This window comes from Trichoderma virens (assembly GCF_000170995.1).
Source record: "Trichoderma virens Gv29-8 chromosome Unknown TRIVIscaffold_4, whole genome shotgun sequence".
In the NCBI taxonomy this organism is placed as follows: Eukaryota; Fungi; Ascomycota; class Sordariomycetes; order Hypocreales; family Hypocreaceae; genus Trichoderma; species Trichoderma virens.
Genome location: NW_014013745.1, coordinates 127654 through 153558, shown reverse-complemented (window position 1 = coordinate 153558; position 25905 = coordinate 127654). Strand labels below are relative to the sequence as shown.

The 25905-nt window shown below is 53.0% G+C and overlaps 7 protein-coding genes across 7 annotated transcripts; 3 read left to right on the top strand and 4 right to left on the bottom strand.

Annotated features, from left to right (window-relative positions):
• Positions 1-541: 541 nt before the first annotated feature.
• On the top strand, positions 542-3769 carry TRIVIDRAFT_61039 (uncharacterized protein; the record flags this gene model as incomplete). Its single annotated transcript, XM_014102974.1, has 1 exon — positions 542-3769. The coding sequence occupies one exon, from the start codon at positions 542-544 to the stop codon at positions 3767-3769; it is 3228 nt and encodes a 1075-aa protein (XP_013958449.1).
• Positions 3770-5203: 1434 nt separating this feature from the next.
• Positions 5204-5772, bottom strand: TRIVIDRAFT_29990 (uncharacterized protein; the record flags this gene model as incomplete). The annotated part of the gene is made up of 2 exons (XM_014102973.1): positions 5204-5659; positions 5749-5772. The coding sequence occupies 2 exons, from the start codon at positions 5770-5772 to the stop codon at positions 5204-5206; spliced, it is 480 nt and encodes a 159-aa protein (XP_013958448.1).
• Positions 5773-6756: 984 nt separating this feature from the next.
• Positions 6757-7614, top strand: TRIVIDRAFT_30292 (uncharacterized protein; the record flags this gene model as incomplete). Its single annotated transcript, XM_014102972.1, has 2 exons — positions 6757-6829; positions 6914-7614. 2 exons carry the CDS (start codon positions 6757-6759, stop codon positions 7612-7614), a joined length of 774 nt encoding a protein of 257 aa, XP_013958447.1.
• A 514-nt stretch (positions 7615-8128) lies between these two features.
• Positions 8129-11842, bottom strand: TRIVIDRAFT_31324 (uncharacterized protein; the record flags this gene model as incomplete). Its single annotated transcript, XM_014102971.1, has 3 exons — positions 8129-8878; positions 8960-11105; positions 11154-11842. The coding sequence occupies 3 exons, from the start codon at positions 11840-11842 to the stop codon at positions 8129-8131; spliced, it is 3585 nt and encodes a 1194-aa protein (XP_013958446.1).
• A 2585-nt stretch (positions 11843-14427) lies between these two features.
• On the top strand, positions 14428-16112 carry TRIVIDRAFT_177862 (uncharacterized protein; the record flags this gene model as incomplete). Its single annotated transcript, XM_014102970.1, has 1 exon — positions 14428-16112. One exon carries the CDS (start codon positions 14596-14598, stop codon positions 15886-15888), a length of 1293 nt encoding a protein of 430 aa, XP_013958445.1.
• A 281-nt stretch (positions 16113-16393) lies between these two features.
• TRIVIDRAFT_30589 (uncharacterized protein) lies at positions 16394-19614 on the bottom strand (the record flags this gene model as incomplete). Its single annotated transcript, XM_014102969.1, has 5 exons — positions 16394-16579; positions 16664-17053; positions 17096-18805; positions 18868-19425; positions 19489-19614. 5 exons carry the CDS (start codon positions 19612-19614, stop codon positions 16394-16396), a joined length of 2970 nt encoding a protein of 989 aa, XP_013958444.1.
• A 4913-nt stretch (positions 19615-24527) lies between these two features.
• On the bottom strand, positions 24528-25643 carry TRIVIDRAFT_78967 (uncharacterized protein; the record flags this gene model as incomplete). Its single annotated transcript, XM_014102968.1, has 2 exons — positions 24528-25306; positions 25462-25643. The coding sequence occupies 2 exons, from the start codon at positions 25493-25495 to the stop codon at positions 24528-24530; spliced, it is 813 nt and encodes a 270-aa protein (XP_013958443.1).
• Positions 25644-25905: the final 262 nt, after the last annotated feature.

Below are 25905 nucleotides of genomic sequence, written 5' to 3'. Positions count from 1 at the left end.
CGACTCTGGAGTCGTCTCTGTAGCTGCTTGTCCGCTACCGCTCTTTTTGTCTGGGGAAGCTCCGTCCTGTATAGCACGACCGCCTCGTTGATCGATCCTTTCCATTCTCTGTTTGTCTGGTGGGGATTGTTTTCGTGACAGGTCTAGATTCACTCTTTTTTTTTTTTTTTCCAGCCTGCAAGCAAGCCTGCCGGTCGCCTCCCAGCTGCATGCTCTTCTGAGACTAGCTAGGCTGGGTGCATTTGGAGCCGAACACCGTCTTTCCAACGAACGGCCTGGATTCTGGTTCCGATTCATCTTCCGATTCATCATCCGTAAAGGATCCCAAGTTTGCGTGCGCAGGCGGCAATGGCACGGGGCGGCGCCCTCTTCACCCCCAGTATTGACGACTCCAATCCGCGAATGTCGCTGTCACGGCCTGGCTTCAGCTCGCTCGTTCACGGCATCCAGCACACGGCCTCACGTGCTTCATAGAGCCCGGCCGCTCGCTGCTGGGCTCGCGGAACCAGGCAAAAAGAACTAATCAAAGCCCCATCATATCATGAATTCAATGACCGTCTCTCAGACCGGCGGCGAACACGGCCGCCAGCCGAGCATCACCAAGCAGACGTCGCTCTACGCATCCCGCATGAAACCTCCTCCTCCGCCTCTCACCTCGCTCGCTGCAGCAAACGACGGCCGCCATCGACCTCCTCAGCTCTCGCCCATGCCCGTGTCCCCTCGCTGGGACTCGCTCTCAAATGGCTCCAACATGCTGCTGCGTAGCCCAGTGTCCCCTCTCCCTCCGCAATCGCCCTCGCAGAACAGCTGGTATGAGCGGTACGGCCAGCTGGACGAGGCGGCGTCGCCACAACACCAGCCACAGCAGCAGCCGCCAGCCGCCAGCCCATATCGTCCGTTTCCAGCGTCGACGGGCAAGAGACGACCTCCAGAGCCTCTGCAGCTGGACTCGGCGAGCGCCCTGATGACAAAGTCCATGCGCACCGAAGTACAAGTACGCACGCCAGAGACCCCTGCCGTCGAGAACTTTTCTAGACCCCGGAAGCAAAGTACCAGTATTAGGTCGCCCCCTGTCGGCCCAGGTAACCTCCGGCTGGCCTCCCTCCCTCCCTCGGATCGCATGCCGGAGATGACCAGCGTTTCACCTTCTTCCACGCCCTCCTGGCAGCGCCCCCGACGTCCTTCCGTCTCCTCAAAATCTTCACTCTCCTATGCTGCCTCTCCATCTTTCCCCCCTACTGCCGAGTACCTCGAATCGAGAGCGTCGAGAAGCGCGAGCGCACAACCTCCAATTGCTGGCCATCGCCCCCAGCTGGGCTACCACAACCGCATTGACAGTCCGGCCTTTGCTCCCACGCCCGGTGGGCCAGCTCCTTGGATGAGCGACGACGAACTGCGATCAAGTTACAGGTCCCAGCTTACATCATCGTCCGCGTTTGGCACTGCCATCACCGAGCGAAGCAGCGTCCTGACCAAGGACAGCAGCGTCCTGTCGCTCTACGGCAACGAAAACGAGAACGAGGCAGAGGCTCAGGCAGAGGCAGACGACGCCGACGAGCCGAGTCTGGAAGATGTTATGGGCATGTACGAAAGAGGCTTCTGTGACGACGACGACGACCAATTCCCTGAAAACGAATACCCTGATCCCTACAACAACAATTACAACGAAGAACACCACCAACACCCATACGACCACCACCACTACCCATACGACGACCAATACAACGTTGGCTACGGCGCTGCTCCATACGACGATTCGTATCCACGCATCCCAGAGTCGGAGCTAGAGCTAGAGCCAGAGCCAGAGCTAGAGCAGGAACCAGAGCGCGTGCGTGAGCAGGAGCAGGAGCGCCAACAGGAGCGCCAACAGGATCAGGATCAGGAGCACAAGCAGGAGCACGGACGCAGCCTTGAGCACGGACGCGCGCCTCTGCCTACTCATGACGAAGAAGTAGAAGAAGAAGAATCTGCCGAAGACGACACTGTCCCCGACAACATGATTAGCGTCATGCACCGTCCTGTGACCGCCAGGTCCGAGCCGGGCCCTGAGCGCACTCACAACGACGATTTCGATGCCGACCCGGTGCCTCCGGTGCCCGCCACCCATTCCGCTCTCGACATGGAAATCAGGCAATCCAAAATGCTCTTTTCCAGCGCTGCCTTCACGTCAACGGTGCCTGCCCTCACCCACGACCATGATCTCGACCACGACCCAGAACACGACCTGGAGTTTCCGGAAAAGCGCGACTCGTCCAGGACAGTGGAATCTGCGCCTTCTGTGGACTCGGACGGTGTCCGACCCGACGCGAGAAGAGCCACGCCCAGCCCGAGTCCCTCGCGCATTTCACCCCCCTCGATGCTTGAGTCTCGATCAGTATCGCCTTCCCCATCAGTGCACCTCCCCGCTCCCGAGCCTGAGAAGCCAGGTGCGCGCGATCGGTATGGTTTCAAGAAGGAAAACCAGTTCATCACCCGACAACAGTACGATGCCTGGGATAAAACATACTCTCAATACCTCGCGCGCCGGCGCAAGAAGTGGACCTCGTACCTCAAGGACAGTGCCCTGATGACTGACCGTCCGCAACGATTCCCCGCCCCCAATGCTAAGACGAAGCGGTTTGTGCGCAAAGGCATTCCGCCGGATTGGCGCGGTGCTGCATGGTTCTACTACGCAGGCGGACCTGCTATTCTGGCCAAGCATGGAGGTCTCTACGACAAGCTGTTGCTGAGACAAGCCAAGCATGTCGATATCGAGGCTATCGAGCGTGACCTGCACCGAACTTTCCCCGACAACATCCAGTTCAAGCCCTCACAAGCTACGGCCGACATGCTCGACACCACCACTAGCAGCGAGCGGGCAAGCCAATCCACGGTAAGGGGAGCGGCCTTAGACGGCAGCGGACCTGGCCCCGTTGGGCTGGAAGGCGAGCCGCCGCTGATTGCATCTCTTCGCCGCGTCTTGCTCGCATTCGCCGTCTACAACCCTCGCATCGGATACTGCCAAAGCCTCAACTTTATTGCCGGCCTCTTGCTCCTCTTTGTGGACACGGAGGAACAGGCGTTTTGGCTGCTCAACGTGATTACACACATCTATCTTCCCGGCACGCACGAAATGAGCCTTGAGGGCTCCAAGGTTGACCTTGGCGTTTTGATGACGGAGCTCCGCGATACAATGCCTGCTGTGTGGGACAAGATTGGGGGAGAGCTGGATAGCGGCGAGCCGCTGTCGCGACCAATGACTAGCAAGTCTGTGCGAAACCCGCTGAACCCGCTGACGCCTCGACTGAAGCGAAAGGAGATTCACGCAGCACTGTCGTCTGAGCGGCTTCCTCCAATCACCCTCTGCATGACGGCGTGGTTCATGAGTTGCTACATCGGTACGCTCCCCATTGAGACGACGCTGCGCGTGTGGGACGTCTTCTTCTACGAAGGATCCAAGACGCTTTTCCGCGTCGCCCTGGCCATCTTCAAGCTGGGAGAGAACGAGATCAAGGCGATTGGAGACCCGATGGAGATGTTTGGCGTGGTCCAGTCGCTGCCTAGGAAGATGCTCGACGCGAACAAAGTCTTGGAGACGTGTTTCAAGAGGCGTAACGGCTTCAACCATCTCAGCCAAGAGGTGATTGAGGAACGCCGGCAAGAGAGGCGAGACAAGGCCCAACAAGACCTTCTCCTACGATCGCGCAGTAAAGCTGCGACAACCGGGGCGACTGGCAGGGAAGCCGACGGAGAGCGAAAGGGCGGCAGCCTGTTTGGGCTGAAGAAATAAACAGCGTTAATACCAGGGGTGGTGGTTTGAGTTTGCATTGATACCACTTGTGTCTTTCTTTTTCTTCTTCTTCTTCTTCCTTCTTCATTTTCATCACCTTCTATTCTCATATGCTATAATTCTCTTTTTCCCATTTTCATCATTTCGATTCATAGCACGGCAGGCGTTTGAGGGAGATGTCAGGTAGTGGCCTGGGAGAATGGCCACGATGCATCTGCATGAAGCATTAGCATTTTCATTCAACCCCCCTTTTTTTCTCTTCTTTTCTCGCCAACTATTTCTCCAACTACTACACACTTTCTCCTTTGTCCCCTACTTTTAACTCTCTTTATCCCGCTTTTTTCCCTTCTTCTTTTTTGCTTATTACTTTTTTTTTTAAAACTTCTTCATATGGGGTGCGCGGATTACAAAATGGGCGCTTTATTTATCCCCCTTTGTTTCAAAATACCATGACGACGGTTACGGCTGCAACCTGTGGCAGGTCCCTTGTTAGAGGAACTAGAGACGGAATGCTTGTTGCGAACAAAAAAAAAAGAAAAGGGTGTGCTTTTTGGCCAAAGAAAGCGCCGGGGAAGAAAAAAAAAGAAGGATACGTGCTGTTCTTTTTCTTTTTCTTTTCTATCCTTGTTTTTTTTTTTTTTTTTTTTTTGTTTTTACATCTTTTTTTACCTTGTTTTTTTCCTTTTATTTCTACATCTGTGGTGCGCAGCATAGAAGGATGGGCATGTACAAAAATCTCTTTGTTTGTTTTTGACTCGACTTGGATAGAATAGGACACAAAATCTTGGGGGGGAACGAGGGAGTAATTGGCAAACACCCACTGGCGTGTACACAATTTGTTTTTGTGGCGCGGCCAATGATGAATTCTTGAAACGAAAGCCTTTTTTGACTTGTGTGCTTGTGTGCGTGTGTGTGCTTTGAGCGTGATTGTGATGAATTGTTCCATTTGCTGTATCTTTCTTGGCCAATCCTAGGTAATAGTAATTAAGCATATTCCTTTAAGCCGAGTGTCTTGTTTATGCTGTGAAAGAAAGGGTAAGGTTTAATGCTGTATCACTTTTTTTCTTTTTTAAAGTATGGATAATGTAAAAAGACTTGGGAAGAATAAGATGAAAATGTTTTTGGTACTCCTAACACTCAGCCCGGCATCAACTCTTGCTTTCGTTCCAACTTGATAACGGATACCATATTCCTAGCTATGTCGTTGCTCTTGCAATCTTGTAAACGCCTGTTACGCATCTTCTTCATCCTGCAAAGCACTAAACGGCCGCAACATCCCGACAAGACTCGCCCGCGACCCAGAGTTTATTCCATGCTATACATGCGCCTATGTATGTACCTCTACCAGTAGGAGTACGCCGACTTGCGACTTTGCTGTCCGCATCTCCTCTCTTATCCTTGTAATAATACGAAAAAAAAAAAAAAAAAAGCGTTTTATGATGCCGGAAAGATTGGGTCTTCAAGGGCATACTTAGTGACGGCGGCCTTTGCCTTTGCCTCCCACGAGGCCCTGTCGTTGCGGTACTCGTCTGCGATGCGCTCCTCGAGGGGGTCGTCGGGCTGGGGCTCGATGAGCAGATTACGCAGGGCCTCGAGGACGGAGGCGATCTTTGTGCTGGGCTTCCAGTTCTCGGGCTTGAGGATGGCGAGGCAGACGTTGCCGAGGGAGTCGTTTGTGATGTTTGGGTGGTAGACGCGGGTGATGAACTTGACGACGGGAGGCTTGAAGGGGTAGTCGGTGGGGAGGCTGAGGACGATGCCGAAGCGGCCCGGGTAGAAGGTGGTTGAGGGGGGAGGCTGGAGGGTGATGTGCCAGGTGTGGACGGAGTCGTTGGGGGGGAGCGTGACGATGAAGCCCTCGGGGGGTTGCTGGGAGACTTCGGCGAATTCCTGGGTGGAGGGAGATGTGAGTATTGGAGAAGAAGAGGAGGAGGAGGAGGAGGATGGCGGTGAGGGCGGATGGGAGAGTGGCAGCTTACCTTGGAGATGCGTTTGGTCGACATGATGGTGGTTGTATTTGTTGTTGTATGGAGTGCACAAAGTTGCTGAAGCTCAGGATGGACGGGTTCGGATTCCTCTTCTCTAGATGGATGACAACAAGAACGGCGTCAAATTCTATCCCGCCACGATGCAGCAGACTGAAACTGTTCTTCTGTCTTCTTCTTCTGTTTCGCTCGCTCGTTGGTACGGGCAATAGTCGAAGGGGGCAGCAGCCGTGACGTCGTTGGCACAACAGCAACAAAAGATGGGGAAAGCAGAGCTCCGTTTCTTCGTATTTGCGGGTGAATCAAGGGCGGGATGGCCGAGCGTCGACAAGAGGAAGAAGCAGAAAAAGAAAAAGAAGAAAACCAGACGATGCGGAAGAGTGAAGGATGTGGAAATGAAGAATCGCTGTGCTTTCCCTGCTGAGCGCCTGTGACTCTGACAGTAATGACGGATGTGGGGTTTTGTTACAAGCTCAGGTACCGGGTACGTACCAGATGGCGGGGCAGGCGGAATGATGGCAGGTACAGGTACGAGGCTGCAGTATTGCTGGTGTCAACGGGAAGTGCCTCTAACTTTTATATATCCCAAAATGATTATCGTTAACTCATCCACGCTATACTCGTATGTGTTGATATGGTTAAAAGTCCAAGTGCAGGGCAGCAGGTAATACCTTAGTAACAAGTACCAACAAGTACCAACCCGCTGCAAGGCAGCAAAAGCAGCAGCACCAGGTACTAAAATCTCGGTCAACAGCGCTCTCCAGGTGGGGCACCCTCTTCCCTTCACCGAGACACACACCGAAGCTTCACCTCGATTTTTTCCAAGCGCTTTCAAAATTTCCCAACTTTTTACCAGCAACCACTGGACTGCATCATTCATTGGCGACATACACACGCCATTTACGCTCCTCTTATAGCCCAATTCTCGACTTAATTCCAGACGAATATATATTTATACATATACACACATATACATACGCAGATACAAATCTCATATCAGCCATGGCTGCCTCCGCTGCCGTCTCTGCGCAAGAAGCGCAGCAGATGCCCTTTATCAAGAACCTCGCCTCAAGCGGTCCGTCTCTCTCTTTCTCTCTCTCATTTACTCAATTATAAACGTCCCCCAAGACATAACCATTACTAACCCTCCCTCTTCAAGACCGCAAACTCCGCACCCAATCCCTCTCCTCCCTCCAAGCATTCCTCTCCTCCCGCCGCTCCATCACCCCCCTCGACGCCCGCAAGCTCTGGACAGGCCTCTACTACGCCCTCTGGATGACCGACCGCCCGCGCCCGCAGCAGGCCCTCGCCGCAGACCTCGCCAACCTCGTCTTCGACCTGCAGCCCGCCTGCGTCGAGCCCTGGCTGGCGGCCTTCTGGTCCGTCCTCGGCGTCCAGTGGCCGCACATCGAGGCCCTGCGCCTCGACAAGTTCCTGCTGCTCGTCAGAAGGGTGTTTGCCGCGCACGTGAAGCTTGTTCGCGAGAAGGGTTTTCAGGGCGACTTGGCGGCGCAGGTGGTGCGTGTGTTTGCGCAGTGGTGCTTTGACGCCGAGGACGAGAACAAGGTTGCGCTGGGACTTCGGTTGCACGTGCTGGATGTTTGGGTGGATGAGCTGGAGCGTGAGGGAGCGCTTGCGGCTGCGGCTGAGGACGAGCATGCAAAGGCGTTTGTGAAGGAGATTGGAGCGCTGGTGGAGAGTCTCAAGAAGTGTCCTGTCAAGTCGGTGCGACAGCGTGCGCTGGACAGCTACGACGACGAGAGATTGCCGTGGGTGGAGAAGAAGGAGGAGGATGAAGATGAAGAGATGGATGGTGCCGAGGACGATGAGGACGACGAATGGGGTGGCATAGACAATTAATGACGAGAGAGGGAGGGCGTCGTTTTGGCTTGCTTTTTTTGGTTTTCTGTTTCTGTGTATACCATTGCGGTGGATGATACGAAAAAAAGGTGTCTGGCGTTTACAAGAAATCTTGGTTCAATTTCAGATATTGCATCCCCAAAAAAGAAGAGTATATACATACATACACAATCGTACAAAGTCCATCAACACTCAAACCTTAATTCACAAAAACACGATATCCAATGTGATGAAACAAACCCGCCTTCTTCATTACTACCTATATTCAATGTTCAATATCGGCCACCCATGCTACCCTACCAAGGTACACCAAAGCTAATGCATCATGACTGTATTATGCTCCATACTCCATTTTTCAGTTTCCCTGCTCCTCATCATTATCTCGTCGGTAACGATTATTATATGTAATATATATCAAAAAGGAAAAAGAAAAAGAAGGAAAGAAAGAAAGCAAGTAATGAAAGAGAAACTCCCACCAAAACTGCCACCGGAATCTCGTCGTGAATTCTCCTCTTCACCTCCATCCCTTGATCTTCACCCATCCCTGCTCCTCCTCTTGGTCCGCAGGTTTAGGCTTGGACTTGGGCTTCTCGTCATTCACTACATGGCCCTTCTGCCTCGTCTCCTCAGCCTTTTGCTTCGCCAGCCGTGCCGCTCGCCACTCGTCCCACTTCGCCTTCTCCTCCGGCAGTGGTTCTCTGGCAGAAGCCACGAGGCCCTTCTTCCGGAGACGACGTCTATGTCGGCGCTTCTGCTCAGGAGAGAGCGTCTCCATGTCCACCTTGGTGGCGTCGCGTCCCAGAGCGAGGTCCTGCATGTCGGCAATCCAGTCGTACGTTTCCTCGTATGCGAATGATGCCAGCTGACGTCCTTGTCCGCCAGTGATCCATTGGTCGAGCTTAATGGGCAAGGCCGTTCCGAAATCCGTCGGGTCGTCAAAGGACCAGACGCAGGGCGACTTGGAGGCGGGACAGGTTGTTGGGCGGCAGTACATGGAGCACATGGTTGACTCGGCAGCATACCACATGGAGAGGATCAGGGTGAACACGCCCAGCCAAGTAAGATGAAAGGTAGGAGTTCGGTGGAACAGCCGCGGCAATGCGAGATGAAGATACGTGACGGCGGTGGAAGAGCCCGTTGATGACGATGATTTACAGTACGGACAACCTTCTGTGGGACTCTTGTGGTTGTGATGCGCGTGGCCCTTGGGTGCTTGGGTCAAGGTTCTTGTAATTTTCTTCTGTGGCGCCACGGGTTTTGTGTCCTTCTGTTGAGGTTGAGGCAGTGCTTTTGTCTCCTTCTCCTTCTCCTGAGGCAGTGTCTTTGCATCTTTCTTCTCTTGCACCGCCGACTGAGCTCGGGAGTAGCGATCGAAGCGATCCTCGAAGCGCTCTATGCCCTGCTTGGCCGAACGGATCCTCAAGAGGCCTGTTTGCAGAGACTTGTTCATTCTCTCAAAGGCAGCCATCTCGCCGTCCTTTTGGTCCTCGCTCTTAATCGCATCAGAGGGGTCAGACTCTGATTCAAGTTCCAGATCAAGGTCGTCGGTTGCTGTGGATAGAGGAAGGGGATCGCTCTTTGGCACGGCCAGCTGGGCTGCCCTTTTGGCGTTGGCAATAAACTCGTCCAGGTCGTCAAATGTCGAGTCCTCCATGTCGTATTCGCGGCGCAGCTCCATCAGATCATCTTTGGCAGAGGGAGGCCTGGCCGAATTCTTCATGGGCGGCCTGCGCCGAGGCAGCGATTTCGCCCGCGGTTTCTTTGCTGCCGCCAACGCCAACGCAATATCGCCGCCATCGTCAGTCGTGCCAGGATCTGAAGCCGTGTCCTGATCTTGGCTTCTCTCCTTGCTCCTCCATGAGGAGAAGCTTGGCTTCCTGTCCCGGAAGAGCGGAGCGGGAGGCTCTGCAGATGTCTTTACAGGTGCCTTGCCCTCTAATTGCAGCTTTGGAGCAGGCAGTTCGGGCTTCAGCTCTAGCTTTTCGGTCTTGATCGACACCGGCGTTTCGACATAGGCGCCCGTGACTCTCGGGGTCGGCATGGACAAGGGGTCAGGTTTGGAGGGCTTTGGAGTCAGTTCCAACGCTGGAGCCTTGCTTAGCCCATTGTCGCCCTCGTCCGAGTCGTCAGGAGGCGGAGATGGCGCACGTATCGAGCCTCGTTCAGATTGGTTGTCTGATGGCGCAAACAACTTCATCTCCGCCTCTATCCTAGCCGTCGGGTCTGGTTCTGACTGCATGCTGGATCGTTTGCTCTTAGCGGATTCAACTGATCGCGAGCGCTGCAGGCCAGTGAATCCCACGGTAGGCTTTGACTTTTCGGAATCCTTGATGTCGGTCGTTGTCGCCGTAGTAGTAGTTGTTGTCTCAGCAGCGGATTTATCACCGGTAGAAGCACGTCTCGAAAACAGGCGAGACGCGATCCTGTCGGCGATTGATTTGGTGGTGGTTTGTTTGACTTCTTCGTCGCCTGGCGGAGGAGTGGGTAGCTGTTTTGTTCTGGGCTCGTCTTCAGGTGGCGGGCTGGCGCTGGCAGCCCTTGCCAGCCGGCGCAGCAGCTCTCGGTCATCAGGCTGCCTTTCATAGGCTTTGGGCTTTGCCAGCAGACTCTCCCATTTCTGCTCCCAGCTGTCCAGCTTTTTCTCTGGCTCCTGGAATCGTAATGCTGCGTTATCCCTGCCCACCTCCTCTTCTACGCGCCTCACATCCCGGCTAAAGATTGTCACGGGTGTATCTCGTATCTGCCGGCCAGCCTCAGCCCCTCCAAAAGACGTCCTTGGGCGCAACAGTGGTGGCAATTCCTCCTTCTTTACCTCGTCAACTGCCTCTTGCCTTGCCAGACGTCGTCGCGCCAGTCCAAAAGTTGGGCGAGGCTTGGACTCTTCGTCGGGGGAGCGAGGACGTGCCATGGAATTCTGCTCCTTGATTTCCTGGAGGCGGGCGGCTGCAAATGCCCGCTTCGACACCCCGTCGGCCTCTCGCTGGCGGATGTCGTCTATTTTGGTGTTGTTTCTTAGTCCGTCAAGGTGTCGGCTGGCGAGCGGGATCTGCCGCTCTACCTGGCTTTCCCTTGTGCGTATGTCGTCTAGTTTTGTATTTGGTGGTCTCAGTCGTGCTGGGCTTGCCAGCGGTATCTGGCTACCGTTTGTGCGGAGCTCGAGCGACCTGATTTCGTCGAGTTTGTTGTTGCGAGACCCCGGGTTGGCGAGACGGGGCAGGCTATCAAAGTCTTGCTTTCCATCCTCGCGGAATCCGAGGCGACTTGCAAATGGCCGAGTCCCGACCCTAACGCGTGGACTGTCGGATATTTGCAACTCGCCTTCGGTGAAATCTTCATCCATCTGCCAGGCGAAGCTCTTATCCGGGGAAGATCGCTGGACGAGCGTTGCCGCGGAGAGGGCAGGATCGATCGAAGTTAGTGGGATATCCTCGATGCCGGGGACCAGTTCAGGAAGCCCGCTGGTGCCGCTGGCGGTGGTAGCGGTGGCGTCTCTGTTTGCTCCGGACCGCAGAGCATTGCGGATGGCAGGGCTGACAAACTCGGTGGATCGTTGTCGCATGAGGCCGTCGCTGCCGTTGAGGCGGGTGGCTCCTGAGGCCCTGGCTGGCGATATTGCTCCTTCCCTGCCTCCCACAAGTGTTGCGCTGAGGTTGGAGTTGCGCGCCGACGGAATCTTGCTGCGCCCCTTAGTGTCCAGATGGTCGGCCCCGAGCACTCGCTGCATCTCCGATACTTCTGAGGCGGTCCTCATCCTCCAAGGCCTCGGCGCTGGACTGGGCGAGCCTTCGACAGCAACTGGATCATCGAGGCCCGCCTCGAGCATCAGCTTTGCTGCTTCTTCCTCGCCTTCTGCGAGCTCCATGGCCTTGCGCAGAGATATGGGCTTTCGGCGCGTCTGCGACAGGCTGTTGAGTCGGGGGATTCGGGTGCCTCCAGAAGAGAGCACGCTGGAATTGGCATTAGCATTTGCCTGGTCTCGGGTCGAGGTGAAGTTCTCGGAGATGGGCCTCGGCTTCCGCAGCGCCGTCGCGTTGTTGTCGCCGCCCACGTTCGCAGACGCTCCCATTCCTATCCTCGAAAAGCCCGGTGTCCTCGCCGTGTATAGATGTAATCCATTTTCATTGTTGTCCTCTGGCCGTCCGAATAACGGCTTCCGGCTGTCGTGATTCACATGGAATGATTGGGGACGTCCATTTGGGCGGACGCCAATTGCGTGGGGTTCTTGCATTGCAAGCTCTTTCTGACTATTGTAATAAAGACGAATCGACGGAATTGAATGCAGCGGTGGAAAGGCGCATGGTTACTGCAGCAGGCGGTGGTTCTTTTGCCGGTGAATCGTGATTCAGTCGAGGCGCGTCATGGCCCTTTGTTTGCGACGGGAGTATCAAGATGAAGAGCTGGCGAGAAGCTGTGGAAGATGAAGATGGAGATGTAACGAGTATCTGTAGGGAATGAATCGCAATTGCCCGTGCGAGGCGAAGCTATTCCGTCTGCCTGGAATCGATAAGTCGGGCGCTGGAGAAGCGAAAAGCAAAAGGAAACGCAAAGGGCAAAAGGCAAAAGGGAAGAAGATTTGAAGGAGAGGCGCGTTCTGGCGACTAGCGGTCGATTCGACAGGGGGCGATTCTGTGACTTTTTTGGGACATGTGCTTGCTGTCACTGGTCTGTGCGTCGGGGTATACTAGCGGGTAGTTTTTGGCTGTGGGCGGTACTTGATGGTACTTGATGGAGCGGTAGTTGGAAGTCAATTGGAAGTGAAGATGCACTTGATTAGGTCTATAATTTGGTTTAAGCAATACTACTAGGTAGATACACAGCTAGACAGAGTGAACATGTTTGCTGTCTTTTTGGCTGTTTGGCTGAGCTTGAGAAAGTCGCCGTGGCCCGTGTGTGCTGTGCTGTAAGTGTCGTCAGATGCACGGACAGGGTTTGCCGATTTCACGAGCCTTGACTATGACCAGGGTGGACGGAGTTTCGGTCCTTTCAGTCCGAGATGAGGTCGAGTTGAGTTGTACAATATTGATACTATGACGAAGTAAAAAGAAAGCTATGATGGATTTTCTTGGGCATATGAGTACGAGCCTGTATAGAAGCTGTCTCATCTGTAAACTCATTCAAATAGGGTCCATGAGTTTTAGCATACGTGACTAACTTGATGCTAAGCCTGCATCGCATCTTATCAGTCGGTGTAGCTTCGACGGAGCACATGTGCCGACTTTTGACCACATCACTTGGAATAAAAGGTACGCATTTGCAAGGCTGGTGGTGATATCCATTGGGTTATGCATTACAGCCGTATTTGGTATATTTGATTTGTATTCCAGGCCCGTCCTGGGTAATACGTGGAGAGGTGAGATTACCGAGGCTCTCAGCAAGCATCAAAGCAGCAACAGCATCTCTCAGCGACTCAGTAAGGCAATACACGAATCTACCAATGTTTTGTTAACCAATAACAACACGATAATACTACAGATACAATACACAATACAATTGGATGAAATTGCCCATATGACACTCATCGTACCAACAAAGTACACCTCTTTAAATCATCAATGGCCAGCTTACTGCAAACTTAAAATCCGAACCATCAAATATAGTGCCACCTCCAAGTCAGCTTGTCCGCAGCCAATGAGACAGCAGCCACCACACTACAATCGCCCGTTTTAGCATTGTTGTTGGTGTTGGCTCTAGAGAAATCTTCAGCCCAGTGTTATATCTGGGGAAGATTCAGCTTCTGAATGCGTTCATCATTGTTTTGCTCTTGGGCTTGAAGCCTCTATGTAGAGTAAATACGTAATTGGGGCTTGCGCACTGCCATCCAAGCTCCTCACTAGAATCAGCCAAATACTACTAATCAAGCTACCTATGGAATGGAGGCGGCATCTTTTCTTCGCTAAACTGCCATTGTCATTCGACCTGATTATTCTCCTCGAATCCATCGCCATTTACGGGCATTGTCTCTTCCCCTTGCCCATACCATCATAGTTTTTCCCACCATCGCATTAACTAACTCGTTCCAGACATTTAGCGTTCACTGCCTGCAATGAATCGTACAGTATCGCCGTAGCACGGTCCATCAGACAATGGAAGGAAGACACATCCTAGCCCCAAAAGGCCGCGAATGCTACATCAATGCCAATGAAACCTCCGTGGATTGCCCTCTAAAGGCCTAACGTGCTGTCTTCGGGCTCGGACGATGGAATTATTTGCGAGGCCCGAGGATTAGCCCCGAAGAGTGTGACGCGTTTCCCTATTATTAGTTCGATTGGTTACCTCTTTAGCACATGGCATCCTCCGCTGGTGAGCCAATAGACATGGAAGCCAATAGACAAGGGCGCCCTTGAAACAGCCTCTAGTCCGGAGTACGATACTTGGGCATTTGGTATTTATATTATTCATCCTCCCGTCTTGCCATTCCCTTTAAACGGAGTATTTCTCTGTTCTCTCTTCTGCTTCTTCCATTACGGATTTGATTCATATTATCCCATCATATAATAATATACATACGTCGGGAGCAATAAGTAACGTGTTCTACGAGGCTGCCACTCATCACCACCCTAGGCATCAATCAAAACCACCTGGCAACAACCACATACAATTGCATCTCCCATTGACCACCGCTGTCCCTCTATCTCAGCCCAATTCATCAAGCAATCAATCATTCAATCATAGAACGGCAATCACAATGGCCTCTGCCACAACTCCCCACATCCTCCGCAAACTCGGAGACAAGTAAGCCTCTCACTCACCTCCCTTCACCTCTTCTCATCTCAACATCATCCAAAGCTACAGCTACACACATCAAAATACTCACCTCTCTCTTCCAGCGAACACTTCTCCACCTCCCGTCACCATCTCGGTATCTACCGCTGCGTCACCGTATCATGTCGCTACATCCACCCTCCATCCTCTCACCCAGACGGCACCTCCATCAGCCCCTTGTTCTTCGCCGCTCTCGCAGCCGTCGTCAAGGACCAGCCCATGCTGCGTGTCGGCATCACAGGCGACGAGACAAACAACGCCCACTTCACGCATATCCCCTCCATCGACCTGCGCAGCCACGTCTCCGTCATTGCCGTCCCCTGCCAGTCCGTCCAGGAGTACGAGGACAAAATCGCTGAGCACCAGGGCTGGGAGCATGACCAGAAGTACCAGGACTTGGCTGTGCGGCCTCCCTGGAGAATCACCATCTTGAGGCCCAGCAGCGACAATGCCGATGTCGTGGAGCAGCTCAGGGGGCAGGAAGACGTCTTCTTTGCGTTCCATCACTCTCTTCTGGACGGAACCAGTGGTCGCCGCTTCCACGAGATGCTTCTCGCAACGCCTGCTTACCAGGGCCAGCAAGTACCAGCCGAGCCAGAGCACGTCCTCTCCTTTCCAGAGCCGCCATCGTCACTCCCCGAAGCCCAGGAGCAAGTCGTCAACTTCACCCTCTCCGTCGGCTACACCGTTCGCACGCTGTGGACTGCCCTCGGCCCAAGGTTCCTCCAAGCCCCCAAGCAGCCCATCTGGGGCGCCATCCCCATCGACCTCTCGCTGCCCTACAAGACGCGCGTCAAGCCCGTCGACATCTCGCCCGAGGCCCTGTCGACGCTTCTCTCCGCCTGCAGAAGCCACTCCGTCACCATCACGGCTCTCCTGCACTCCTTCGTCCTCGCCTCTCTGGCATCCCGCATCCCCTCCCCAACTGAAGCGCCCGCCTTTGCATCCTCCACGCCCATCAACCTCCGGCCCTTCACTTCTCCCTCCATGGATCCCGCCTATGTGTCGTCTCTCCGTTGCCTCGTCGCCGCCACGACACATCACTTCTCGCCCGAGTCTGTGTCCGCCCTGCGCGCCCCAAATGCCGACACCACTGCCCTGATCTGGCAAAACGCCCAGCAAGTCAAGGGCGAACTCACCACCAAGCTCAACTCCATGCCCAAGGATGACATCATGGCTATGCTCAAATTCATCAGCGACTGGGTCTCCTTCTGGCGTGGCAGGGACGGCAGGCCGCGCACAGAATCGTGGGAGATTAGCAACATTGGCGTGCTCAAGAACCCAGACGTACAGGCGGAGGTTCCTCGTGCAACGCGCATGCTCTTCACGAATGGAGCCATGGCTGCCGGTCCGGCGATGGGCATCAACGTTGCGAGCGTGGCCGGGTCCAAGCTCACAATTGGCCTGTCGTGGCAAGATGCCGTGGTGAAAGAGGAGCTGATGGACCAGTTGGCCAAAGATCTGACTTCATATGCTGCAAAGTTCCATGAGACTGGCAAGTCATTTGTCTAGATTGGCATTATTTTCATTTAAATAACAAAAAGGAAAGAAAGAAGGAGAAGAAAATGGCAATGTTATTTCTAAAGACTACTAATAATTACATCTTACAGCTTGGACCATGAAATACTGGATAGGGCAAAGGATCAGAAAATACAAAATTTCAACACTCGACACTATGATAATAATAATAATAATATGATATATACTTTAGCCAAGAAAAAAAAAGTTCCATATACAACAAAGCTTCGTAATATTTCTTTCATATCCTATCCAAGAAAAAAAAAAGACAAGGATCGGACATCTTGTCCAAACAACTCAAAAGTATTCAAAAAATGTCAAAAGGTGCCATGCCTCTCATCTCAATGTCCAATGGTCTCAGCCATCTAGTCTAAAACCCGTTAACGCCTTGCATTGCCCCCTTGTCAAACACAAAATATATGCCGCCTCATCATCCGAGTCCTCCTCTTGTTTGGGACAGCGGTTAGCCATTGTTTCTCGTCACATGTCCCTCGTCTCCTTACCAGCCCTGTCCGGGAGGCTTGGTTGGTCGAGATCCTCCCCTGAAATAGTTATACTGCATTGGGTCGGCATCTTGTTCCTCTTGTTGGGGGAGGCCACTGTATCCCCGCGGTCCGCCCATCCCCGCGCCAGGCGTTGTGGCTGGCGAACCGACTGCTGGACTCCGGGTCCGATCAAGTGGCACCTCCTGATAGCCTGCCAGAGGCATGCCCAATGCAGGGCTCCGTGACCGTTCTTGAGACACGTCCCGATACGACGCGGGTGGCACCATGGCTGGACCTGCAGCGTTGCTTACTAGGCCGGACGAGCTGCCATTGTCCTGGGCATAGAGTGGACTGCGATGGCGGCCGATGGAGTCGTCTGCATAGGGGCTGGGCCTGTAGGACTGATAGCTTGTTTCTTGCGGCGGCGGCAGCCTCACGTTTCCGGGGGAAAACGGCGTGGCGTGGCGGTTGGACGGTGTTCCTGGTCTGGAGCCGCTGTCGAGTGAACCGGGCGTTCCGGGCCGGTAGCTATCAGTTTCCTTGCCATACATTTCACCGCCTCCGTGCTCTTCAGTAAACTCTGCCCGGTTCTTGTAATACTCAAAGTCCATGTGCGCCTCCGAGACGTACTCGAATCCAGGCACCCCATCAGCAGCCTTGCCAGGCTTACCACCCTGCATGGCGTTGAGGGCGTACACGTCCGAATAGCCGCTGACGGTCATCAGGTCTGCATTGTTCCCACCATCTCTACCATCAGTCAGCCGTCCCGAGTAAACGGATGGAAGCAGGTTCTGCGCCTTCTGGTGAACCATGGGAGTAATGAGCGGCTTATACAGAGCTGGATGGCCAAAGCGACTGGCCAGCTTCTCACTTCGGAGGCGGCTCTCCTTCTGCATAGCACCGGGACCTTGCTTTTTGGAAGCAGATATTCTGTAGTATCGGATCCTGTCGTCAAAGGTTCTTCCACAGTAAATCTTGAAGAGGATCAGGAGAATAGGCAAGGGGCACACGGCATAGAACTGATAGTGATTGCCGTCTCCGCGCACCCAGCACGTCAGCAACACAACACCATTGGACAAGATGGTGCCGAAGATGAAGCGGTTAAAAATAACGCGCCAGAACAAGCCACCAGACTCCGTCTTGGTAACAAAGCGGTACAAGATCAAGTACTTCTTCAAGAAGGAATCGATGCAAAAGTACAGTGCCGTCGCCAGAAGGACGAGGGGCTGAATACCGGCAAAGCAAAGCGTGACGGTCGAGTAGTAGAGGAAGTAGCAGTAGTAACTGGCATAATCAAACGCCGGCGGGGCCGTCAAGTCAATGAGCTCTCGCGGCGTGGGGCTGGAGAATCTCTTGAGGAAAAAAGCGCTGATGAGCGGCCAGAGCTGGGCGAGATCAATGGCGGCACCGAGCTGTCGCTGCAGAAGATACGTAATCCAAAAGGGGCTGTTTTTGCAAAAGGCAGTGAAGATACCGAGTGCAATGTTTTCCTTGACGATAGCATCCCACGCGTTGAGACCGGAGTCGGCGTCGGTGATGACGGCAGCAACAAAGGACCAGATGACGCTGAAGAAGGAGAAGACGATGAGGTTGTTGAAGACGAAGAAGGAGTAGAGCTTGGCCATGACGTGTCTCTCACGTCCAGTCTTTGTCTTGTCTCCTGCCCTGATGGACAGGCGACGGAAAATGATGGGGAGAGCCAGATAGACGCCCGATGTGATGGCGGGAGAAGCAATACCCTGTACAATGCCCCAAAAGGTGGTTTCCCTTTCCAGGGACACTTGAAATCCGTGCCAAACCTTGCCCAGGTTTCCCAAGTTGACGAGGAAGATAGCAATCATGGCGTTGGGCGCAATCCAAAGAAAGGTCAAAAGGACAATCCAGAAACTGTTGATCCACCGCCTGCGGCTTCGTGTAGCGCTGGACAGCGGCATGTTTTGCCAGATGATGTCGAGTGGCTTTGGCGCCAACTTGATAGTTGTGCCATGGGGCTTCTTCCCGCGAGTGAGGTAGGCAATCTCGTGCGCCTCAGAAACGTCCGAGTAACTGGCAAATCCGAAAGGCATGGAGCTCCGCTTGTCGACACTGGCCCTGACCTCTTTGATCTCCACCTCGAGTTCTCGAATGCGTTGGGTGTAATACTCAATGGCATCCAGTCGCTGGCCTTTCGGATAAGTACCGTATGAGCGGTCCTTTCTGGAAGGCTTGCAGGTTGGTCGCGGCGGTAGGTTTTGGGGATTCTTGAGATAGATGGCTAGGACCTTTTCCAGTTTCCGAACCGCTCGATCGTGCTGCGCAATAAGGTCGGGGAGGTCTTTGACGTTTCGAGCAATAGCGGTTCGCGCGAAAGACGAGTTAGGAGCGACGCCGTCAATGATGCGCGCAATGCCCTCATCAGAGCAGCCTTGCTTGGGAATGTCGTATAGCTGATTTCATGACCAGTTAGCTGGTTTTGTCATCTAGGAAAAGAAAGCGGCGGAGAACTTACCATTAGCGTTCGCGAGTGCAGACTGGTTTGATAGTCTTCACCCTCAAAGTACTTGCGACGAAGCTGCATAATCCTGCGATAGTTCCACCAAAGAAAGCCGCAGACGATGATGTCAAAGAGCCAGGCAATAACTACCTGTGGCCATATGAACTTGCCATAGACATTCAATGGAGTAATGTTCTGAATCCAGCCGTTGGAGTCGGATGATTCGCCTGGGAACTTGACAGACTTGGTGTAGTGGACCGGGACGAGGACACTAATGCCAATGATGGCGAGGACCAAGAACATGTTGCGACACATGCGCATCACGCGCAAGAAGACGGTGGCGTCCATGCCGATCTGTTGAATCAACTCCTCTTCTTGGGTGCGCATCAAGGGCAAGATCCATGACCACGGCTTCTTGCCCAAGGGGGGCGGAGCGTGCCTGTCGTCGACATGTTTCAGTTTCGGGGCGTACACCGACTGGTTGTACGGTCTGATGAAGGAGAAGACGAGGGCGACAAAGGCTGTGATGCCGAGAGAAATGCCCAAGGCAGAGAAGACGGAGGCGGACGCAAGCTACAAGGTTGCCAAGTTAGAATTATGAAGGGACGTTGTGCCGACTAAGCGACGTTGACTGACCGTGCCTGAGAAAGGATCTTTGAGTAGATTTAGCAGCTGGTTCGCAGGATTGTTGCTATCGGAGCTGGGGGTGTTGCTGTCGTCGCGCGCCCGCAGCCATTGTATAATAGGCTCTTGAAAGGTCATTATGCAGATTGGGCGCCCACCGAGGGCAGAAGGCCTGTTACTTGTCCACTGAAAATTAAAAAAGGAAAGAGGCAAGAAGAAGAAAAGCAGGGCGCAATTCCGGCAATGGGTGAATTTCTACCAGACAACGAGAGCGCTCGAGACGGGTAGCGTGGTGACTTTTTGCGCCGAGCAGCGGATACAGGGCCGGTCGTGGCTCAATCAAGAGTTTTCAAGGCTGGCCAAGGAACGCGTCCCCAGGACGAATCCGCAATCCGCAATCCGCAATCCGCAATCCGAGTGTTGCGTCACCAGCGTGATGTCAGGGGCAATGTCGCTTCGGATGATGCCTGTCGGTGCCAAGTCCAAGTCGCCAGATGGAGCAGCGAGCGAAGGGCGGGAAAACAAAAACGAGCGTGGACGAAACCCCAAGCAAAAATCGAGACGCACAAACGAGGGACGCTGTCTGCTAGAGAATCGCAGACGAGCAGGGCTTTTGGAGGGAAGAAGAGAGAAAAAAGAAGGAAGAAGAGGAAAGGCTCGAGTCGACCAGGGGTCATCAGATGGGGATTGGAGTGGCCAGGTGAGCAGGAAAAGAGGGAACCAGGGCGATGCCTGGATGGGGATGGTGTGCCCGCGTGTGCTGCCAGTGTTGCGTCGAGGATCACAGATGGCATCGGGGCCCAAGCTCGGATGGAGAAGCGAGACACGCCAGGGAGGGTCCAGGGCCGTTAAAATGGATGCATCTGACGCCGTATCCGGGCCTAAAAGAGGCCGCTGGACAAGAATGGAGAAATGGGAGCATCTTGGAGTGAGTGGTGAGTACTGTAGATGGGTGTGAATGAGTGATGCGCACATGCCAGAGCGCGGTACTCGTACAGTAATCGATAGCAGCACGGAGATGCGGTTAGGTAGGTACATAGGTAGTTAGTTCTTGACCTGCCGAGTACCACAGGGCGACGCGGGCATCTGGTGATCAGTGCCTGTATTCCGCATGTAGTGATGCAGCCTCTATCAAATGACTACATGTACTCTACTACACGTTGGTAGCATTTCCCCCCAAAAAGATTTCAGGCTTCCCATAACATGAAAAGCATCCGTTCATCAATCTCAATCTTCAATCTTCAATCTTCCTACTTACAGTGCCACTCCGTCTTTCCCAGCCTTGTATATACAGTATGCCCTACCCAGTCTAGTGGCCTCAACTCCAGACACAGATAACTGGGGACCTGTGTTTCAGCAGGCAATTTTTTTCTTTTTCCTTCCAGGTTTTTTCTTCGCCCAGCGCTCAAACGCTCAACCTGCTTCGCCGCCGCGCTTCCCATTGGCCCGACCCCCTGTCGGCGTTGCCCCTTGTGGGCTGGCAAAGGCTTGCAAAGGCTGGGCCCCAAGACGCTTCAAGAGGCCTCAGTGGCCACTAAGTCGCGGAGTGGCTCTTTGCCTTTGTCCCCAAGAAGCTCGACTGCTATTTTTGCAACCCCTTAAAGCCACTGCAGCGTTAGCGGCTGTTAGCACGCGGAACCTGAGTGGTGGCTGCTTGATGCCAGGAACCGGCGGAGTGGGCCATTGGCGGTGGAGGAAGTGAGAGAATACGAGCCATGGCAGCAGCCAAAACACTGGCAGCAGGGCAACTTGACACGGCGAGCGAAGCTGCTAAGCAGAGCCTTATAAGCACTAGAGAGAACATTTATTGCTGTGTGTCAGGCACTATACATGTATGAAGTGAGTTGAGTCGAGATGATGAAAAAAAACTACTACTCAACAAAGAGAATGTGTGATCGAGTGAGTGAGTAAATGAGTGAGTATTACAACACCCATTCAATCATCTGGAGCAGCTTCTCACGCCAACCACTGTCCATCTTTGGTATTTTTATCCTCGCGCCATACATGCATGCATGCATACACCTACCTACCTTAGGTGCCCTACGGAGTACCTTAGCCGTTCTTGTGCATCCGTCGTATTTGCTTCTTTCATGCATGCAGCTTCGTACTCCGTAGCTCATTTCGACTCTCGCCTCAAACACGAAAATGTCTAGTCTATGACTGTACGAGTACTGTATGTATGGACATGCCCTCTCTGCGATCTGCTGACAAAACCAATTCAAGCAGTAATGATCATCGTCGCTGCGGGGATCTTTTGAGTGATCCTCGCTGGGATGAGTGCCCAAGTTGCTATTTTTGCCACCAGCGGGTTCTGGTTGACACTAGACACCAACATCGTGATCACGATCGGGGTATTTCCACGTCTTCCATCAGCGCACTTCGTACTCCGTACTTTGTAAATTAAAGAATGCTTAAAATACACACACACGCACACACACGGGCCGGGCTCTAAATGCTGGATTAAGCACGTACCGCAAAAGACTCGGGTCTAGCGGTAGGGCCAAGAGTTGGACGGCTATAGCCGATCTGTGCTTCGCCACAGACAGCGACGATCCCTGGATGTGCCGGGGCCATCGCTGCATTCCAATTGAATCTTGATGCCAGTTTCGTACTAGATAGAGTCTCGAAAAAGAGAGAAGCACAAGCACAAGCACAAAGCACAAGTTGAACCTCAACTCCGCGACTGGTGAATGCATCATCAGTACGAGCACTCGTACCTGGCCTGTAATCGCGGGTTTCGAGCTCAAATTGGGGCTTACAATCCTTGCACGGTTAATGTGGTCATGCAGTTGGAGGACCTCATCTCATCGTCTTAGTAATATCTATTTAGGAAACTTCCGGGCAACAAAGTCTGCTCTCCTGTCACGCGACATCAACGCATTGCAATTCAATCTCTCGCTGCGATTTGTACATGTGCAGAATAGGTAGATGGAGAGGCCTCCATTTTCGTAGGTAGGCTTAGGACGGCAAACTATATACGAGCATCGTCTGCCACGGCGAACATTAGTGATGCAATCGTTTATTCGCATCAAATCCATGCCCAGATCCAATGGAAAGCAACGGTCGCTCCATGGGACGAGACTCCAGGCACGGCGAATTCTTCCCCCTGAATCTGTGATCCTGGCCACAGCGTGCAGCCAAGCCCGTGCATTGCGTTTAGTGGAGGCCAAGACCCAATCACTCCACTACGGAGTGCTGGAATGCCCGGTTATCCGGGGAGAACAGGGGACCTGAGATGCTGAAATTGTCGTGCCCTGGACAGTCCAAGTGCAAGTACTCCGTACTCACTCGTATGGATACGGGAGAGTCTGTTCCGGGAGCTGGCGATAATATTTGATGCACGTCAGCTTGGGTTGAGGCTTTATATAGAAAGAATACGGGCTGATAAGCATATTCTGCATGTAGTGTACCTATCTATATTCATCTTTCCTGCATGTATCTAAGCAGGCAGCTGAGGCGTGCTTGTTGAGCCTTTAGGTACATGTACCTTATCTGACCTACCTGGTCCATCCACATCCTGTATGAGATAAGAAAGGATGAGGACAAGAATAGCCCATCGGATGATGTGTCTTTCTTTTAAGGTATCTTATTTTGTATAGCCTTTGAATAGAGCATTCCCAGAGTTCCACATATTTTGACCTTTGACCTACTCTCGTTGCAAAGTGTTCCGAGTGACTCCTCGCGGCAATGGGCCTCATTACCAGCGCTGTGATACCTGTACTTGCACATGCCCATGTACGTGTATGTTGGTAGTCGCCGTGTTAGGAGATAGAGAGTTTAGGGATACCGCAAAGTAAAAATATCAATGCAACACCATGCCATATAGCCAAATTAGTAACGGAACGATTCGATATATGGAGCCAACCTTCATTCGGATGAGTTAAGCTCGCCGTACGATACAAGCCCTTGAGCCGTAAGAATCTTAGCAACATGGGCCGAAATATTAAATGTCGGCTCAGAATACATCGGAAACAAAAACTGTAAATTCGCAGTTCCAACCTGCTGTTACCGAAGATCGTGTACTGCACCCCGAAACACAGGGTTTCTCCAAGCTCGCAGTCAGAATGGACCTCGAAGTCCTCTACATGTTTGTTAGTCTCTGTATAGTCCTCTCCCAAATACAAGGATACCATCCTGAGCTATTGATGCCTCATGCTCTCTGCGGTAACAACGAAACCGTCTCTAAAAAGCCCAACTAGAGCTGAGGCATCAAAGGTCCGTGGCAGACACAACCAATATATGCCCTTACACCTATCTTTCCGAAGGACTATTCACCGACACGTTAGAGCAGTGTTCCTTTTAGAATAAGAGATTTAGTATCATTCCTGAAAATTGCCATACCTACAGGATATCCACAGTGTTGCACATAGGGAACGTTCAGTTGATCGTAGCAAATATGGACTGGTGCTGGGTATTATACCAGCGAGCCACAATAATTGGCGATATTCCCGTATGGTCTTGTAAAAAGTTGACTTTGACTTCTGGAATATGTTGAAGTTTGATGGGTTATCTACGGCGAGACCGGCCTTCAAGAGTCATATGTCAACACTTCTTGTGGAGATATGAGTGGCTGAGGCATTGGAGTCGTGGTATTAAGGGATGATATGGGTAATTGCGTATTCTCCCCTGCTTTGATATGTTCTATTTTTGGGTTGCGACGACACAAACTGCTTGCGCAGCTCTTTACGGGTTCACGGGGACTAAGACGATGTTATGTCACGTCCTGTGCAAGTTTATGTCATATAGCTTTCCATTGTAATCGAAAACTACCAAGAAAAAGAAACTAAAATAAAATGAAATACAACAAAACATGCCAATGATATAGGTATACCCAACAGGCAAGTCATACCATTCATCCATTTTGGCACAAGATTTTTGCGTGGGAACAATATACAGCGATGACCCAGAAAACCAAACACTCCCATCAATCCAAGCGAGCCATTTCGCCTTAAGGAAAGAATTGATAAGAATGAAGAGGAAGGGGAAAAAAAAAAAAAAAAAGAAAGGCATTGGCAACAGAGTCGCTTTTTTTTTTTTAACCCGGTTCTGCCTTAAATCTCCACAGGTCCCTGACTCCGAGTCTTGCGCAAGGTTTTGCCAACGACTGGAGCAGCCTTCTTGTCCTTCTTGGGGCGGCCCGGCTTCCGAGCTCCGCCGTTGGTCGTTTTGCCATTGTCAATTTTGGCCTTTTTGTCTGCGGGCTCGCTCTCTTCAGAGTCTTCTTTTTCGGCTGCTGGCTCGTCAGTCGCGGTCGCAGCGGCAGCATCGGCCTTGCGCTTCTCGCCAGTGGCCGTTTCCGACGTCTCGGACTTGGCGTCTGCGGTGCTGGTCTGAAGAGCACCCGCCATTAACTCAGCGGGCTTTGATTCGCCATTAGGAGTCACGGGCTTGTCAACAATGGAGTCGGGCCCAACGTCACTACCAGGAGCGGAAGCCGTAGGAGTTGGCAGCGGCTCCTCGACCTCGGTGATGATGACGGGGTCTTCCTGTGGCTTCTCAGGCTCTTCTGGCTCAATGGGAATGTTCAGCTCCGGCCGTGGTGACCCATTTACAGGAGTCGCCAGGTTGACGGGAGTCTCGGGGACGGATTGGACTTCGACGGGCCGTGGGATTTTATGGACTAGCTTGAAGGCCTCACTGATCTTGAGGGGCTCCTCTGTCGGCTTTGCCTCCTCGGGAGCCTTGGTTTCAGCGATGATGGGAGGCTCTTTGGGCTTTTCAAGAGCAGTTGGGAGATTCACAGAGGCTTCTGGTTTGGCAGTGTCCGGGTCCATGTCCACAGTCGGAGCTCCAGCTTGAGCTTCGGGAGCTGTCGACACGGGCGGACCGACTGTTGTTGGAGGTCCAAGTCAGCAGGATGCTTTCTCAACACTCTGGGAAGCGATGGGGTCTTTGAGAAGCACAGTCAAGGGAGGAGCATGTGTTGCTTTCAATGGCACGGATAGCATCAATTGGAGAGTCGCGCACAACAGCTGGCAGCAGTACCTTTGTCAACAGCTGGAGCAATGCCGTCAGACATGATACAGTGTTGATGACGTAAGAATCGAGGCGGGTGTCGCGCGCAATGGCAGCTTGGGGCTGGATCAGAAGCGCGGGCAAGACGCAGGTGAAGCTGGTGGAGGAGATGCGCGCTGGCAAGCAGAGAACAGGAACATGGACTGGTGGTGGTGAAGGGCGGCAAAGGACGATGCTTGAGATTGAGAGGGAGGAGGAAGCAGAGGAAGGGTCAGACGCAGAAGCAGACGCAGAAGCAGAAGCAGAAGCAGTGGTTCCACAGACGGGCGATTACTACATGTAGGAGCACGCTGGTAATATCTAATTGTTCCGAGATGAAGTCGCGCGCCCGCCAGTTTACCGTGGCAGGGAACCTGTTGCGTTTTGCCGTTGAAGCAAGCCATGGATGGTTATGGCATGGGGGGAGAGCAAGGA